Consider the following 19,082-nt stretch of genomic DNA (forward strand, 5'->3'; position numbering starts at 1 on the left):
TCCTACCCAGGCTACCATTTCCTTTTTTTTGTGTCCTCATACATGCCACCAGAAAATATATACTCTAGATGGGATCTCTCTGCGCCTTCCACACAGACATGATCTATTTCTGCACCCAGTGTCTGTGTCTGGCAAACAGGGATCACCCAGAGGTAAGGCTGTCTCCTAGTCCAACTCCCTTTCCCCTTGATGGACGTTCATAGGTACCAGGGAGGACAGAACAACCAACCTCTGGCATAATCATTGGACCAAAATTAGTTCTTCATACAGGCGACTAATGCGGACCAGATTTTATTGGCACTTGCTTCATCACAAGCCATGTCTGACTGGCTAGTCATCATGATGTTTTTTAAACAATCAGCAAATTTGGGTGGGGCCTCCGACTTCCAACCTTTACAGATTTCTCTCCTGGCAATGACTATCACATAGAACAGAAATTGCGATTCAAAGCTATTCAAATTGTAGCCCGGTGGCAACCCAAAAAAGACCAGTCTAGGACAGCAAGCGATCAGCCTTGATAGGACCTCCTCGAGAAAGCTACATACCGCCACCCAATACCTGGAGATCTGTGGACAGTCCATAAACATATGTCGATCGTCCGCTGCAGGGCATTTACATCTAGGACAATAGAATATATCCGTTGTTACCCTAGATAGTTTAGCCGGGGTCCAATACACCCTATAAGCTGTAAAAAGGTGATTTCTCCTCACATTTGCTGGTTTAATTACTCTCTGAGACATGGAAAAAGAGTCACTCCAAATTCTCTTGTCTCCTCACAACTTCCAGTCAGAACATTACCCCAAAGATTTGCCAATTCAGAGTCCAGGCTGTCTTTTACTCCAGTAAATGTCCTATACCAGAAAGAGACCTCCCGTTTCCAAACTCCCCTTCTGCAGAAGGAATCGATGGGCAAGCTGTCCTCACCAGTCCCCCATGACTGTCTTGCCCACCATGCAGAGAGCTGGTAGAACTTGAATCTGGTTAAGGTCCCATTAGTTAAATTCGTAAAGGACTTCCAATTCATGAGCTGGGAGTTTAGGCTAAGATCACCCCACGTCTTAATACCGGCCACTTTAAGTGGCTGTGACAATGGATCTAAGACATTCTGGGGTGCCAGGGAATCCCAGATTGGAGCCTGCAGATTGTAGTATGAATCCCCAAAACTCTACGAATATACCCCCCAGTTCTTAAGAGCTGCTAGCAAGATCTTAAGACGGATTTTTGGGAAAATTTTGGAGTCCCCGAATTTAAATAGAAAAAATTCTAGACCCTGTGGCTGATGCTGCAACATTGCCTGAAAGAGGCGAGCCTGTGAGGAAGAATCTAATTTATTGGCCAATATCCTAAAATTCTTAAAGTGGAAGGCATGGCAGTATAAAAATAAATCGGGTAAAGCCAAACCGCCTATCTTCTAACCTCTCCTCAATTTCTTCCAAGCTATCCTGGGTGTTTTGGCGGCCCATATAAAGGAACCTATCTTCCCTTGAAGGCTGGCAATATCCCTGTTATTGAATAATAGCGGAATTGTATTAAAGAGGAAAGTTATTTTAGGGAGAATCGTCATTTTCACTAAATTGACTCTCCAGTAGATGTTCAATGGCATGTTACCCCACCTTAACAATAACTTACACACTTCCTTTGCAACCTTCTGCCAGCTAATCTTAGGGATGTCAGTCAACTTTTGAGTTAAGTAAATTCCCAAATACCTGATCCTTTCTCTGGCCCCCCGTATGACAGTTGAATTAATCCACCCCATTATATCAGTTTTCTCTTTATTGATTTTATAGCCAGATAAACTTCCAAACTCCTCAGCAAGTTCAAATAACCGTGGGATTGCATCAGTGTGATTGGAAGTATAAAGGAGAAGGTCATCCGCATATAAAGCGGTTTCAAGTTCTAAATCCGCGATTCTAAAAGGTAAAATAATATTGTTAGTTCTAAGGGCACAAACGAAGGGCTTAATATAAATATTAAACAATAAGGGGGACAGGGGACACCCCTGCCTGGTACCTCTCGAGATACCAAGCTATTCTGATAGCCCCCCATTAACTAGAACCTTTGCTTGAGGTTTCAGATATAGTGATTTAACTCCCTCTATAAAAATAGATGGAAACCCGAACCTCGTCAAGGCAGCCCAGAGATACTCCCAGTTGACCTGGTCGAACGCCTTAGCGGCGTCGATAGCAATGATGGCAGTGGCAACCCTTTTTCCTCCGCGAAATCGATTGCCCCTATTACCTGGAAAGTAAGCTCATTGAGCTGCCTCCCGGGTCTAAACCCTCTCTGATCTGGATTTATAATTCTTTATTATTCTGGCTACCACTTCCCCTCTGTTATTGAGGATGTCCTAGAATTCTTGAGTCCGGTTTTTCCATTACTTAGACATTATCCCTCGCCAATTTCCAGCCCCCATCCCAGCTCAATATTTCCCTCTTCAAGTCAACGTGCCCTCTGTTGGAACTTGTGCACAAGACTGATCTTGAACATCTTGCATGGATAGATTTTCTCATGGGAATTAATACTGCCCGGATGTTGAGCCTGCTTGAAGCTTTTCAGATCACCCTTACCTGCTTTTTCATTGTGACTGTCTCCTCAAGTACTTTCCCTTTTTGTCCTAAAGTCAATTCAGATTTTTATCTTAATTGGACATTTCTCAGAACTTTCTTTCTGGAACATACCCCTGGCAGACTGCACCCTACATATGTTACTACAAAACCGGTTTCAATTTCTGGATATGAATAAGGTTATCGCAGTCCCATCAGTGTTCTATTTATCATGCAATTTAAACCGGCCAGCTGTGCTCTAAGCAAACAGAGCTAAATGAATAGTCTTGTGTGATGATGCATGTTACCAGAAGGCTAATCGGTCTTAACCATGCAAGCATAAGGCACATTTTACTAGAGGGAAGGAACGCTGCTATTGGCAGCTGTAATAGGAAATGTTCCATTTGCAGACCAATGACCTGAACGTTCGTTCATACAACCAAGCATTATTTTATTTACTAATACTCTAGAACAGATACCCTATTGGGTCAGTCCTTGTTACTATCTATTTGCTAAGACATTCTTTTTTAGCTGCCCATGCCTTCGGTCCTTCATCTAGGGTTAAATGTTTAGCTACTCTATACTACTGTTTATGACTATGAGAGATTCCACAGTCGAAATGCAGTTACTTTCATGTATTCAATATTAGTTCTTTGAATCCATACAGGTCCCTTATACCTTCCTGTTCCAGTGACTTGGGTGGGAATTTTTTAGTAGTGATCATTCTAATTCCTTAAAACAAACTGCCTCCCTAACCTTGCACTTCATGATTGGGATTGAAGGTGCAGTGTCATTGGGCATGGTCAACATACAGCATCTTGGACAGTACATTTTCACTCTGTTTTTTTGTGCGTAAATGTGCCTTTTTAGCCAAATAGTTTTCACCCAAGAAAGTTACTTTATGTATTCTTTTTTTTTTTCTCCAAGATAAAGAATGTTTGCAAAAATGTCCAGAATTTTCACTAGTAATGGGACCTGTTTTGTTTATGGATTTAGCAAGAATACCCATGTTTAATGTAGAATTGTAGGTAAATAACACCTTTTTCCGCAGATTGTTAATCTTCAGGAGAAGTGTGGCTCAGGGGTTAGAGGCAGCAGACCCGGAAGATGAGATCGGTCCTGGACCAGGGTTCAATTCCCCGCCTCGGCGGGTCTTGGGCTAAAAATTCCACGGACTCGATAATTCTCGCCCCGGTGCCTCCTCGACTCACGGGTTCACACTCTGCGACTCTGGGCAATAGCTTGCTTAATCTCCACAACGGCCCCTCGCGGCGGGATGCCTGACTTTCACCTTGTGGATACCCTGCTATCTCACAGGGGAATACCAGGAAGGGTTCCCTAAGCAAGCGCCGGGAAACCTACTGCGGGTAGCTGTGCGCTATATAAGCTCAACTACATTTACATTTACATTTACATTCAGGTGCTGGATTGCATCTAGAAACTTTTGTTATTGCTACCCAATTGTGACAAAGGGCATCTAGGTGCTCCAGGTGGGTGCAGCCCCTATTCCATCCCTAGTCATGACACGGAACCATGTAAGGTGCTGCCCTCCTTTTTGACATCTGTTCTTTTTTTTTATTATTGTAGCACCTTTTCCAGATTTGGAACTCCTCCATTTGAGGTTTAACAATTATTTTTACAAATCATTAGGGAAGCTTAACGTTTGTCACCATGTCACTCCCAATTTGTGAAGCTTCACATGCTGTCCTATTTGAAGTTTGTTTAAAGTTGGGATCCATATGACATCTGCCTCTGCCCCAAACATGACTGTTTCCATTCCAAAACCATCACTCATGCGTATAAAGGTCCTCAAGAATAATAGGCGATTCTCTGTTTAGCCTGGGCTCCCAAAAAGACTGTTTACTCGCCAAAAGTCTTGTTTAGGTAAGTTGTGGTTGAAGAATGTGTTTCTGCACCTTGATGACATGTTGCTAAAGACTGACTTACCTCACTAGTTCTCAGACTGCTTGCAAACAACTATTTCATTCTTATCCACTATGGGTTCTCCATTAATGAGCTGAAATCTCATCTTCGTACTATGCAGATTAGTCCCTTTACAGGGGCCATCCTGGACACTTGCTTTGAAGGCCTTTCCTCTGCAACAAATGCTTTCTCAAGAACACTTTTTTATAAGTTTTATTTGAAAAGTTTTATATAGCCCTGGCTAGACCCGGAGGTATCAGAGCGCTTTACATGAGGAAGAAACATTGTTTCAGAACATGGTTACAAAGTTACATCAGTTACTGGGGCGTAGTTACAGGAATTACATGAGAACAAAAGCACAGCATAAACATGCGGAAAAAGAATAGGCAAGGCGAGAAGATTTGGTGAGAGAGGGAAGGAATAGGGGAGGTAGACGGAGAATAATGGAGTGAGGGGGAGGGTGTTGGAGGGCACAACGGGAAGACAAGGAAAACCAGTGTCCGACGTCCAGCTGGATAGGTGACGGCTGAGGGGTGAACCAGAGCCAAACTCCTCTATAGCTGCATTGGACTGCTCCACCGGTCAACGGCCAAAGGTTGCTTGTGCACCGCAGTACATACAGAAAGGTTATAATTTCAGCCTAGGGGGGCATAGTCCAAAAGTTTCATTGAGTGCGCTGGTCACGGTGTACGTTGCTGTACTCCCAGCGGTAATGGGATATAAACCCAGGCCTCTGCTGTGTGAGACTACCTTGTCGCTGTGGACTCTCTCAGAGGGGTCCGACTCCAGGGCATAAATGCTCCATCCCTCCCCAACAAGGGGAGAAGGAGTGCTTTGGGTAGAGGCCCACTTATGTTGGCCATTAGAAAATAATAAAGATCGAGAAAAGGATAGAGATCAAGGATTGCTCTGAGAATGTTAAAATCCTAAGGGAGTTGAATAGATGTGAATCGTGGTCAAGTCAGCATCTGTCGGTTATCTAGAAGACTTCTTCATGAGATACGTTGCTGGAGAAGCTGATAGAAACCAGTTGGGGGATTGAGGGTTTTTTTGTTAGAAACTAGTTGGGGGGGGGGGGGTGTATTTAATAGAGAAGGCACTGTGGTCCATTCTTTGAAACTGGGAGGTACTTCCTGGGGTTGTGAGAATTCTATGCTGGCGCTTCCGCAGATTAACGCAGGAATACTTGGTCAGTATAGAACGCAGTGATTTTGCTAATAATTTTGATCAGTGCTAATTTAGAGTTGTGGGGAATATAGAGTTTTTCTTGTTAAAGAGCTTGTTCCCAACTTTTCCAGGAGTCTGCTTCCAAACTTGAAGGGTTGCTAATGATTAATGTGCCATTTCAAGATGTCTGCCCGTTTTACAGGGTGTTTTTGCATTGGTATATGTAGCAGTCTTCTTTTTGTTTCTAGTATTCTTTTTCTCAGTTCCGAACTCTGGGGGACGCCATCTTGTGTGGGTTGAGTGATTCTTCCTAGATTTGTTAAGCTAAAATGGTGGAAGATGTATTTATTTGCTCATTGTAATCCTCAGGCAGTTGGCATATCTGCATCCTTCCTTCCCTCTTACCCACACTAACCACAGATTCCTCTCTGCTCGCTTATTTTCTTGTTCTGTGATGTGGACTTTTTGGGTAATGGGGTCCGAGATAGAATTTGCTCATTGTCAGTATTTTAATTTTTCAGATGCTCAAAGTCTGAAGGATTGAAAACAGTCTGAGAAACATAAGGCAGGGGGCTCTTTTATGCAGATTTGTGTCACGGCTAGAGGTGGGTTGCCATTGAGTCCAGTGGTGCTACATACTATTGGGCAAGAGCTATTTCTGAAATTATCTAGTACCAGAAAGATTCTGTAGGTGAGTAATCTGGACTCAATGAATCAACCAGAAAGTGTTGGAGAGTAACTAATAACAAGAACACTAAATATTTAATAAAGTAAATGTACTATAAACCCAAGTGTAAAAAAATATAATAAACTTATTTGTTTGGTGAAAACTTTTGAACGCCTACAAAAAGTTAGTGCATTTTAATTTAAATGAAAACTAGGAACATGATCATAGAAAACACTAAAGTAAGTTGCGAAAATTTCGCCAACATGAAACTACTCACCCAGGTCTCCAATAAAACTTTTAACCTATAATATACACTTCATTGTACAGCCCAAAAATACATAGACATTTTACAAAAGATATAAAATAAGTTTATTAAGATTGCAATGTAATTTTTACATAATGCACTATCCCAAAACACCCCTAGAAATGTACTCCATTTTTTTAATTTAACACTAGGACACTACCCGCCCAGTATCCGAACAACTCACCCCTAAGATAAGCAAGGCTTTATTGACAAATGAAATGGTAAAATATATTACATTATAAATGTAGTAAAATAAATTAAAAATATAATATCAATAGTCTACATTTAACACTTCTAAATAAAACATTACCCACCGTAACCCCATAATAAAATTGTACTTGAAAAGGAGCTGCAGAAAAATGTTGCATTTTTGAAGTCTGCAAGTCCATAACATCGAACAGGGGGTTTTGCAAATTGTTTGAAGCAATTACTTTCTCCCCTTTGAGTCAACTCCTTCCTCCATGCCACCTACTTATGATTTATAAATGATGCCCACCTATCCCTTCTCTGCCAGCAAAGGACAGCTGTTTTGGCTGAAGGAGCAATAAAGAGTGCCTGCACCAGAAGTGGGTTGTGGTTGTTCTCTCTAGTTTCTGGTGCCCAAGAAGGATGACCACCTTTGTCCTATCCTCCACCTGTGCGCTCAACTTCTTTCTCAAGAAGTTCAAAATGCTCACTCTTGCTCAGGTCCTGTCTTCCCAGGAACCTGGAGACTGGATAGTAGTATTGGACTTGAAGCACACATTTTTCTATATTCCTGATATGCTTGCCTACGCGTGTTACCAGCAGTTCACGTTGGGCCACGAGCACTTTCAGTTCACATTGCTCCCTTTTGGCCTCATCAGCACCCCTCAGGTGTTCACCATAGTGATGGTGGTGTTTCAGCTCTTCTGCAGAGTTCAGGGGTGCCAGGCTTCCCCTATCTCAACGACTGACTGTTGAAGATGGTCTTGCTCCTTGCGGTCGTCTCCGGATTATGACAGACTGTCTTTATTCACCGGGGTTTACTATCAACATGCCAAATTCACACCTAACTCCCTCTCAGATGCTCCCTTTCATCAGATCTATTCTGGACACTGTGCAATTTCGGGCTTGAGCTCCTAAATGATGAGACCAGGCCTTTCAGGCCATAGTAAGGATGTTTCAGCCTCTCTCCTGGATTACTATGAGACTGACTCGGAGGGTGCTGGGCCACATAGTCTCCTGCATCCTGTTGCTGACCCATGCCTGTTGGCATATGTGGGTTTTGCAGTAGGACCTGAAGTTCCAATGGGCGCAGCATAAGGAGAATCTCTCAGACATGGTCCAGATCTCTGAAGGGACTGCGACAGATCTGCAGTGGCGGTTAATAAACCGTGATTGGGTCAGCGGCAGACCCAGCTCCCTGCCCCAACCAGATCGGACAGTAGTGGTATGCGTCACTCCTGGGATGAGGCGACCATCTGGGAGAGGTGGAGATCAGAGGACTCTATTCTCAGGTAGAATTCAGACTCCACATCAACCTTTTGGAGTTTCACGTCATCTGGTAGGCATTGATAGCCTTCTTCCCCTCATCCAGGGAAGGCTAGTGCAAATGTTCAGAAGCCACCGCCATGTGGTACTGCAACAGGCAGGGCGGGTTGGTGTTGTGGACCTTTGTCAAGAGGCCCAGTGTCTTTGGACTTGGCTGGAACAGCAGGGCATATCCCTGGTGGTTCAACATCTGGAGGCTCTCAACTGCAGATGCATCGGAGATGACAATAAGAGTCTCCATCCAGAGGTGGTGCAAGATCGCTTTCAGCAGTGGGGATTGCCTTGGCTCGATCTGGTCACCACTGACAAGAACGCACAATGTCAAGAGCACTGTGTGCTGTCATTTCCAAGGCAAACCTCGCTCTGACACTTTCGCCCAGAGTTCTCATGAAGATCAGGAACGACTGAGCCCAATTCATCAGTGTGGCTCCTGATTAGGCATAGAGATTATTGTATCCCCAGCTGTTGAGCGTGGCCATTTGTCCCTTCGGGAAGATCTTTTGCAGCAGTGTTCTCCTCCAGATCCTGTCAGCTTTCCTCCTTCCTGCAGGGATATTACGTGGCAACAGTTGACTGCTTTCGCCCTTCCTCATGAAGTCTGCAATTTTATTCTGGCAGCCAGGCGTTCCTCCACCAAAATAGGTATGCCCCTGCCGTTGGGTCAAGTGTGTGGCATGGTGTGCAGAGAAACAAGCGGACCCTCTTTCTGCTCCCCTTTTCTCAAGTTCTCCTGTTTGTTCTTAACCTTGCCCAGCAGGGCTCTGCTCTTAACATTAGGGATATGCCTGCTATATCTGCTTTTCTGCGGTTGTCTGATCAACCTTCCCTTTTCCAGTCTCCGTGCAGTGTACTTCCTAGGAATCCCCAGGACGTGCACGTTTTGAATGACCTAAACTGAGGGCTTGGTGTCCAAACTGCTTCCGGACCCCCCACAGTGCATGTCAGCCGTTAGACCACCTAGCTCTACAGTGCCACTACCACCCCCTTTATCTTACAATGGTGTAGGTAGTTTTAGGCATCCTCTGAACATGACAACCCTGATTCCTCCGGGATCGTGGAAAACAGTACAGTACATTTTGCTCAGTCACTCATGCTTACTTATTCTCAGAAAATACCCAGGGTGGCTATTGGGACATTTCAATAATTTTTTATTGGTCTAGCGTCAGTCTTGTGAAAAACCACATTTTCTGCGACACTCAGGAGACGGAAGCATTTGAAAGGAATCGCAAGTACTAACATAGTAAACGGATACATTTCTACCATAGTGCTAGGAAGATGAACATACACAGTTCAGAAACGACAGTAGCACTTGCATACTCCTATGATGCGCCCTTCGTAAATATATATATCTCCAAGAATACCCTAGGGAAGAACCAACCTCCTCACCTGATGGTAGAGAATGAAGGACCCCATCTCTGCTCAGAGGATGACACCCTGCAAGGTAGAGTAGAGTTCTCCTCTACTTTGCAGGGGGTAAATAAGGGTCTTATATTCTAGAGTGGTCACTCAAGGGTTTCTTCTAGAATAGATATGTTTTGAAAACAATCATGAATGTTTTTCTAAAACACATGCGATCATGTGCTACAGGCCTGTTGGCCAAGGATGGAAAAAAGGGATGACCTTTATACAGAATAATTATGCAGTGCCTGAGGACAGGTTTATGTACATCAGGTACAGGGATTGATAGAATACTAAAACATGAGCAAGCTACTAGGTAAAAGGTCAACTCTCCAGGGCCGTTATTGTGTGGATGGGACAATGTATCGAAAAAGGGGTACACATGACAGGACTTGCCTAAAGGACATGACATCCTTTTGTACATAGGTTTTGAAAGTTTGCGACATGCATTTCCTTCTCCCTTTATTATGCCTCAGTGGGACCTTCGTCTGGTCCTGATGTTCCAGATGTGCTCTCCGTTAAAGCTTTCACAACTGTCCTCTCAAGGCTCCTTACCATCAAGACAGCCTTCCTGCTGGCGATAATATTTGCCCATTGGGTCAGTGAGCTTCAGGTCTTCTCATCTGAGCCTCCTTACCTGAACATCTACCCAGACTTTGTAAGAGGGCTTTCTTCCCAAAATGGTCACTCGTTTTCACGTAGGCCAAACCATCATTTTGCCTATTTTTTACGATCCGCCTCATCCTTCCGAGGAAGAGGATTGACTCCATTATCGGGACCCTAAAAGAACATTGAGTTCTACATTTACGGCACACGAGAGTTCCGGGTGGATGACCAGCGATTTGTGGGGTATTTCAGAGTGAAGAAAGGACCCTGGACATCTGCCTTGCAACAACATGGGCTTCGTTGCACACATTTTTCAAACACTACTACTTGGGCATTCAGGTCTGTAGGAACGGTCACTTTGCCCGTTTGGTCCTGCAGGACTTCCATGTATGAAATTGGTCTACACACCCACCTCTGGGGAGGTATTGCTTGTGTATCTTTTCTACGTTGAGAAATCTGCTGCTAGAAGCATCTATTTAAGGAACAAGCTATTTATCTTTGGTAACGCCTTATCTGGTAGAGACTTTCTAGCGACCGATTCTTTACGGACCCACCCATCCTCCTAGCTGTGCGAACATATTACTAGGGATAGGGCTTTCAACTTTCAGGGCCCTAGTTTTCCACATCAGTAGGCCGTGCACTTCGTGGCTCCAGTTTCAAAGAGTAACTGACGTCAGTGCACTGGTTGTGGGTGGAAGGGGGGGGGGGTGTCGTCACTTCCAGCAGGGGTTGACACCAAGTAGGAGTTGTGTAACACCACCTACCAGCGCACAGGGGTACTGCTGAAGAAAAAATCCAAATCCACTGTGACACCTGGGGATAATTCTAAGGTAAAGAATCTGTGGCTAGATAGTGTCTACCAGATAATGTGTTATGGAATGTAAGTAACTTGTTCTTTCAGTCTCCTTCCTCAGGCATTTCCTGCCACATTCTCTTGACTACCCTCATGTATTAATTCTTATTATTGGGAAGAAAATTGATTGGCCAGCAACTGCTGCGCTTAGGATTTATTTTAATCTCCTATAAAGTTTAACTTGGCCTACCGTATTTTGACATTAAGTTTCTTCTGTACAAACGAAGGTGGGTGAAGGGCAATTAACTTTTTGTACAGCTTTGCAATAGTCTGCATGAAGTTTGATCCTCACTGCCCTTTTTCTCCTAATATTCCAGGACCGGATCCCATTATCTTCTAGTGTTGGTGATCCCCAACCTCCCTTCAGACAGGTTAGTATCGCATTTGATTTTTTGTAGTAGCTCGCACTTCTAATAGCAGTATCCTGTTGTCCTTCATTCCAGTGTGTGCTATATTTTTCACAGGTTTGTTGTTGCTTGAATCAGCTGACCATATTAAAAATGTGCTGCTGTGAGCTAGTAGGATGGAAATATGCAAAAGTTAAATTTGTAATAGCTTTTTGGTTTCAAATGCAATGAATGACACAGGGCTTTACATTTAGAGTTTGCAGATCCAATGGAGAGCTTTCTCATGCTATTCTGTGCTACTTACTGCAGTGAGTACTATGGTGATTTTGCACATCTGAAATATTTCAAATGGTGGAACTCAGTGAGGCATGTGTGGCGCATTAACAGCTGGGAGCTGCCGATGCTGAGCCTTTTTTTTTTTTTTTTTGCAGCACTTGACGATTAGGCTTTCATAAATTAACACCAAAGGTATACGGGTCAGATTTGTGTTTTGTTCTCACTTGTTGGGCATATTATATGTGCCCAGGATTTGGGAATCATTCTGAAAGGTACCTAGAAGTGGTCAAAATATGTAGTTTCTTCTATGGGCAAAAAGTCTGTTTTTCCATTGTAAAAATGCCTTCAATCAAGAGTTTACCTCTACACATTTTAGAGCGTTCAGGAGCAGGCAATTAAAAAAATTTAACAAGCTTTTTTCAATTATTCTAAGTTGTAGTCCATTCTATTTTTGTTTTTTTACCTGCCTGCAGTTTGTAGTGGAAATGGGTGTGAAGTCTATGATGGCAAAATACAGTTATACACTTTTTGAAAAGTAGGCAAAATATGGAATATTGGCGTCCATTTTTTCATCTGGAATTGTGTCCCAATGTCCAATTTTGAAACGCAGTATACCTTTTTGTCAGAATCTTCTGTTTGCAGGCATATGTAGTGTTTGTTGGTTGTCCTTAAAACTGGAATACTCAAAGCCAATGACTGAGCTTATGATTTCTCATTGTGTCCAGACATGCACATGAATTTATAAGATAAAATCTAATTAAAAACTGGTGTGAAGGAAATTTGTGAAATGTGCTGAAAACATTGAGTTTAAGAATAGTGGTCATTTGTACAATACTGAAATTAAGGTTATCCATAATAGTGTGATTCCCAGGGCATTTTGGAAGCAAAAAATGTAAAGGAATTTCTCTTGGTGGAGAAGTGTGGCTCACTGGTTAGAGGCGGCAGATCCGTAAGCCGAGAACGGCCCGGGACCAGGGTTCGATTCCCGACGCGGCAGGGTCGTGGACCAGGGTCAGCGGACTCGATAATTCTCTCCTCGGTGCCTACTCTAGTCAGAAACCACACTCGGCAACTCTGGGCATCAGCTTGCCTCATCTTCACAACGGCCCCCCCAGACCGCCGGGGATGCTTGGTCGCACCTTAGAGATACCCATCAGGGACCATCTCTCAGGGTGAGCCAGGACGGGTTCCCCAGCGGTCGAAGCGTGGAGATACTCCTCCGGGAGTCGATTCCTAGCGCTATATAAACCCACAATTAATTAATTAATTAACACAGCACCCACATATGTGGCTGGGCCTATCGTCCGTGATACTGAAAGCCCTGAAACGCTACACACACGTTATGAGTTTGCTCTGAAAATTAACCCATTTTGGCAATGTGAGTAACACCGGTATTTAGGCCTGGTCTCTGCCACCATGTAGGGAAACATACCAAACAAGCAAGTTCTGAAACCTAGACACCCTGGTAAGATTACCGGGTGGTGTCTTGTGTGGATCCCAGTTTTGCGGCTTTTGTGGATTACTCCTACCTCGACCCATTTGTCGTCTTTCTACACACGATCCCAATGAAAACAAGTCTCTGCTTTGACTAATACTGTGTAGGTACCAGGAGACCATTAACTAACTTTTAACCCATCACTGCACTAAATCAAACTCATTCCTCTGCATGTAGCAAGTGTGATGGATTGGTCAACTAGACTGACACCCCCAACTTAGTACCATGTCTTGTTGACCTGTCCCTCAAACAATGTGAGCATATTTGAAAAATGAAGTAAATATGCAGAGGTAGACTATCCCAAGTTCCCTAAATCGCTTCTAGAAAGACTAATTACCTTGGGGGTTGGCTTACTAGGTACTATGTCAAAATGTGGTTGCTGTCCTATCCACCGTTGTAGTGCATGGACTAAAATACATTTGTAATATTGGAGACCAAACATCAACCATATTTTTACCGAGAATGAAAGTGACAAGCACGACGAATGTGTGGAACATGTGTATCTATGTACTAATGTCTGAAAAAAACAGTGGGTCAACTTATTTAAGAACTAACAGTGTGGATTATGTTGGTACTCCTTTGACAAGAACTTATATTAAGCATTTGAAGGAACAAGCTGAAAAGCTGCATAGCAAGTCAAGTAATGGGTCAGGGAAACGCATGCATCTATGCACAGCCATTTAAAGTTGCATACTAACCCTTAATTTGACTTCACCACTTTAGTCAGTTTTCCAGAACCTCTTTTGTGTTGTATTAAGACAAATAAGTTGGCGAAAAGGTCTTGGTTCAAATGAGCACTGTAGACACTAGTAACAACATAATTGCTTCTTTCCTGGGCAAGTACAAAGTGCATCTGTGATATGGTTGACTCTTTGTTGCAGAAATTCAGATGGTAAAGTACTGATCCTGCAGCCTTGCAATGTCTTTCACAACAGATGTAGTAGAGATTGCTGCTACTACAGCAGTAAGACTAAGACCTTCCTACTGAACATCAAAGGAGGGCATCTGTCTTCCCATGGTAGACTAAGACGACCTACGCATTGTATGCACATGCATCTTACTGTATTAGATGGACATCCACGTTCTTGTATCAAGTGTCAGTTTTAACCCTACCTATGCATTTATTATAGTTTGTTTTACAGTTGGGCTTGTGTACTTCTGCTAGTTGGCCCCTGACTGGAGAAGTGCTCTCCTAGTGAATTGTAGAGGGCACCTGTACTCCCAGTCTTAACCAGCAGTTCGCTGTAACTCACTGCTCTTCGTTCTTTTAATTGTTTTTTTTAGCTTCTTACAAACAAGCTCCAGGGGGTATCATTTGCAGTGACTTAAAATTGTTCTGCAATCCATCGTGCCGGCTGGGCTCATGTACAGAAATCTTCCACATAAAGGTTCTAAACTTCATGAAAAAGTGGGAAAGATCCATGCAATCTTTCACTAATTCCTAATGTGGAAGGCAAACCGCAGGATTTAAACGAGTCTATCCCAGTATACGCTCTTGGGCTGCATGCGTAACCAATGGAGCTCTCAGACATGTACAGCTTGGTGTAACAATCTCTAGGTTTTAATTTCTCTCAGGAAATTAACTGCTTGAACAGCAACTACCATTTGCACAATATCAGACTTGTCAACCTCTAGATTATCTTGGAGTATAAATACCTGGAAACTTGCAGGCTAATTTACGCAATATACTGAATTCAGAATAACCTGCCAAGGTATGTTTGACCCCCTGGTAATGCTGCAGAGCTATCTTTCAGATACAGCATGCACTTCAGATTCAGAAATCAATCTCTGGACACGCCAGACAAAACTATGGGGGTGTTGCCCAAATTGTATGAGTAGAACAGTAAGATTTTACTGTTGGTTTGTGCAATATATCCGTAAGTAGTTTAAGGCCCCAACATCTTTTTAACACTCCAAGTGAAGTGGGAGTTCAAGGGAGTTGCCCCAGTATTGGAACTTTCATAGATTCCCATGCTTTGTATCATTCCCCGTCGTCGGAATGGGAGCCTCGGTAGTATAAAAACCATAGAAACAAAAGAGAAACCTAGGCCTCATCTCATTTTGTATCCTTTCACCCTCTTTTTGTAAAAAGAGACCAAACTTTTGCCAGGACCAATCAGAGCAGTCTCACCCTCTAGAACCTTCCTGAGAGAGCTCAGAGCCTCAGATTTTTCTACCGCACGTTGTGCTAGGGAGTCTCCACTGAGCTCTGCTCAGTTTTTCACTACTTTCTGGTTATTTCTTCAAATTTTTCTGCAAAAATTCGACATGTCTGACAAGGAGAAGAAGGCCTTATTCAGGCCCTGTGCCTCTTGTGGGAAAAAACGACTTTTTGTGGAAGATAAGCATGATAAGTGTATTTATTGCTTATATCCGGACCACAAGGCCACAGAGTGCAAGATCTGTAGAACCTTCTCGAGCAAGACTCTTCGGGACAGGGAAGGCCGGCTGTTGACCTGGCTTCAGAAGCTGAAGACTCGCACAGAGGTGCTCTCTTCGGATGAGGAGGATTCCACATCTTTGGCTTCATCTCACAGATCAAGGAAGAGGGGTAGGTCTCCCCCTGGTGTTTCTACATCTGAGCCCACTCTCCAAGCCTCTCATAAGATCTCTGACAGGTCTGAGAGGGCTGGTCCCCTTCAATCTCCTCACGGCAGTGAAAAGGAGAGGCAGGGACAGGCTGCTGGAGGACTTACAGCCTTAAAGGACAAAAAGGAGGTTGCTCTCTCTTCTCCTCCGTCCAAAAAGCGCAAGTTGCAAGTGACAAACACTCTTCTGTCACTTCAGGATCTGTGCCGGAGAAAAAACAACGTCCGTCGACGACGAAAACACCAGGTACGTCGACGACAGTTGCTTCTGTTAAAGTTCCCGCTGTTTCTTTGGCTCCGTCGACGGGCTCGTCGGCGGTAGCGATCTCCGCGGCGACGACTACGTCGACATTCAAGGTCCCGAGCTCGTCGACGACGACGTCTTCCTTGTCGACGACGAGCAAAGTGCTGTCGACGGCATCGACGACGACAAACTACGTCGACGACGACGACATCTTCAACGTCGACGATAATGTTGATGACGACGAGTTCGTCGACGATGATTTTGTCGACGACGAGAATTGTGTCGGCGAAGGCAATGGTACCGTCGACTATGCCTGTGGCAGCTCCGTCGACGACTGATGCGCCGTCGGCTCCGTCGACTAGACTGTCGACGGGTCAAAAAATGCATTTTCCACCTCAGAGGATGAAAATAACGCCGGAGATGACGTCTCCGCGAAAAGTTTCTTCACATCTGCCAACTATGCTTCTGGATGACGATTCTGACGAGGATGAGATTGAGGATGGTGACAATTATGGGCCTGCCTATAGTCCCTCGGACTTGAATGTAAAGATGCAGGATACGGACACGGAGGAGTATAACAAACATGCTGGTGGCCCTCAGGTGCGTCCATATGTTCCGGAAGACCGACGCACTCCTGGTTTGGGACAGGGCATGGTGGCCATGCCCTCCGAGCTCATCTCTGATCTACAAATGATGCTACAGGATTATCGTAGACGGTTTCCGTCTGAACCTTCTGGGCAGCCTGCGCATTCTTCACCACAGATGCAGTCGCAAGTGCAGCCAGCTGTTGGTTTTCCAGTGGTGCCCCGCTCACCACCACCAGTGACACCTTCGGTCTGGGTCAGCACACCAGATCCCGACCCTGTTCCTGCTGCCCAACCGGATACCTCTTCGGATGAGGCAGTGGATCCCTTAATGGATCTGTTACAAGACCCAGACTTGGACCAAGGCGACAGTGGGCTGGCAGATCCGGACGCCGCTGGTCGCGACACTTCCATCTCCCCTCCAGTGGATATAGGGGGTTTTCATCACTTGATGGAAAGGGCAGCGAAGAGGTTTGGGCTGCCTGTTACGAGAGAGGAATCGGAATGTTTCCTTTATGACTTTAAGGAACAATACCGGAGATCTGTCAAGTCTATTCCCATCATTGAGTATGTATGGGAGGAAGGAATGAAAATTATGCAAAATCCGCAACAGTTATTCCGGTTCTCCCAAGACTGGAGAAAAAGTATAAAGCTCCAGAAGGCAGTCCAGCTTGCTCTCTTGGTCAGCCGAAGCCTGATTCAGTAATTTCTCAGGCGGCCCAAAGAAAGTCTAAGAATCCGTCCACACCTTTGACTACGCCTCCGGACAAGGAGGGTAGGCGTCTAGATAACGTTGGAAAGAGATTTTCATCCATGGCCAGCCTGCTTGTTAGGGCGGCAAACGCTCTTGCCATCCTAGGCCGATACGACCGCCAAATGTGGTGCGACTTGTAACCCTTCGTGGAACTATTACCAGATCCCACAAGGGAGGAGGCCAAAAAGGTGCTTATGGAAGTGGAGAAGTGTTCCGCTGAAGTTATCGACTGTGCAATGGACATTGCTTCCACGGCGTTTCGAGCCTTGGCAGGCTCAGCAGTGCTAAGGCGCCAGGGCTGGTTAAGAGCCACCTGGTTTCGTCAGGAGGTCCAAAATAGGATCCTGGATCTCCCATTTGATGGGGAAATGCTGTTTGGCAAGCATGTGGACGATACCTTGCAGAATATCAAAAAGGACACGGACACTGCAAAATCCTTGGGGTCCCTCAACTACCGCAAGGTCCCCTTCAAGGGCGCACGAGGCAGAGGATTTGCATCGTACAGAGGAAACCAACAAAGATATTCCTCTCAGCCTTCACAGACTTATAAACCCCAGTATTCCAACCAGTGACAGGGGCAATCAGCGTCTTTCTCTAGCCATCAGCCGCGAGGCCGGCAGAACCGTCAAGGCCGTGACAACACCAAGCGCCAATAGCGGCCTCCTGGCTCTACCCACTGTTCCTCCCCTCCCAGTCAGATCAGTGGGGGGCAGGATATCCTTTTGTCTGAACAGCTGGAAATCGATAACATCAGACCAGTGGGTCCTCAATATTGTAGAGAGTGCTTAGAGGTAGGATAGCTCTGAAAAGAGCTGTTGTGCTATGTGAGTGTTTTTTGTACCTACAAGTAGGTACCAATGCAGAGTCTTATATTCAAGAGGAAAACTCTATTCCCCTCATCTGTAAAATGCACACCATCTCTCCTATAGATGTCTTGCATGTTGTAGCGCAAGTGGAACCCATACCATAGTCTCTGAGGAAAGCAGAAACAGATTTATTCACATGTTTCCTTGCTTTCTCAATCTGTGGACAAAATTGGTTGGACCAGTTCCATTTTTGCCTTTGGCCATGTTGGAATTCCAAGATCTTCCTCCAACAAGAGCTCCGGGCGCCCTCCGCACGGGACATCTGGGACTACTCCATCTCGAAGCCCATCAATTGTTCCTCAAAGGAGCGATAGAACCGGTACCTCTCTCTGAGGGGCAGAGGTTTTTATTCGAGGTTCTTCCTCGTGCGGAAGACGGCAGAGACTTGGCGCCCCATTCTAGACCTCAGGGAGCTCAACACCTATCTCGTCAAGCTCTCTTTCAGGATGGTCACTCCAGTAAATTCTTCCTCTCTTGAATCCAGGCGACTACTTGGCGTCCTTGGATTTGGAAGATGCGTATTTCCATATTCCGATACACACAGCTCACAGACAATACCTACGCTTCACAGTGGGAAAGAGCCATTTCCAATTCAAGGTGCCTCCGTTTGGCCTGCGGTCGGCACCAAGAGTGTTCACCAAGGTGTTAGCACCAGTAGCAGCTTTTCTTCGGAAGCAATCCCTGGAAGTTTTCCCTTACTTGGACTTCGAGGAAACTTCTCAAGCAGTTTAAACTTGCATCCATTTGTTCCGTCACCTGGGCCTTCAGCTGAACGAACGCAAGTCAGTCCTGCTGCCCTCCAGAACCGCCAGATTCCTGGGGGCCATTTTGGACACCACGCACTGTACGGCTCGCCCCTCGGAGGAAAGACAACTGAAGTTGATGGTATCAGCTCGGCAACTGTCCCACAAGAAATGCCTTTCAGTCCGCCAATACAAATCCCTTCTCGGGTCGA

The 19,082-nt window shown here is 44.9% G+C and overlaps 1 protein-coding gene across 1 annotated transcript in view; it reads left to right on the forward strand.

The window, feature by feature from the left end:
• The window catches only part of TENT4A (terminal nucleotidyltransferase 4A), a 606,146-nt gene that overhangs the window by 557,950 nt on the left and 29,114 nt on the right, over positions 1-19,082 (forward strand). Inside the window, exon 12 of the mRNA XM_078687633.1 lies at positions 11,291-11,344. Within this exon, the coding sequence (XP_078543759.1) occupies positions 11,291-11,344 (54 nt within the window). The remainder of the gene's footprint in view (positions 1-11,290; positions 11,345-19,082) is intronic.

The sequence above is a fragment of the Lissotriton helveticus genome, chromosome 4_1 (assembly GCF_964261635.1).
Source record: "Lissotriton helveticus chromosome 4_1, aLisHel1.1, whole genome shotgun sequence".
Classification (NCBI taxonomy): Eukaryota; Metazoa; Chordata; class Amphibia; order Caudata; family Salamandridae; genus Lissotriton; species Lissotriton helveticus.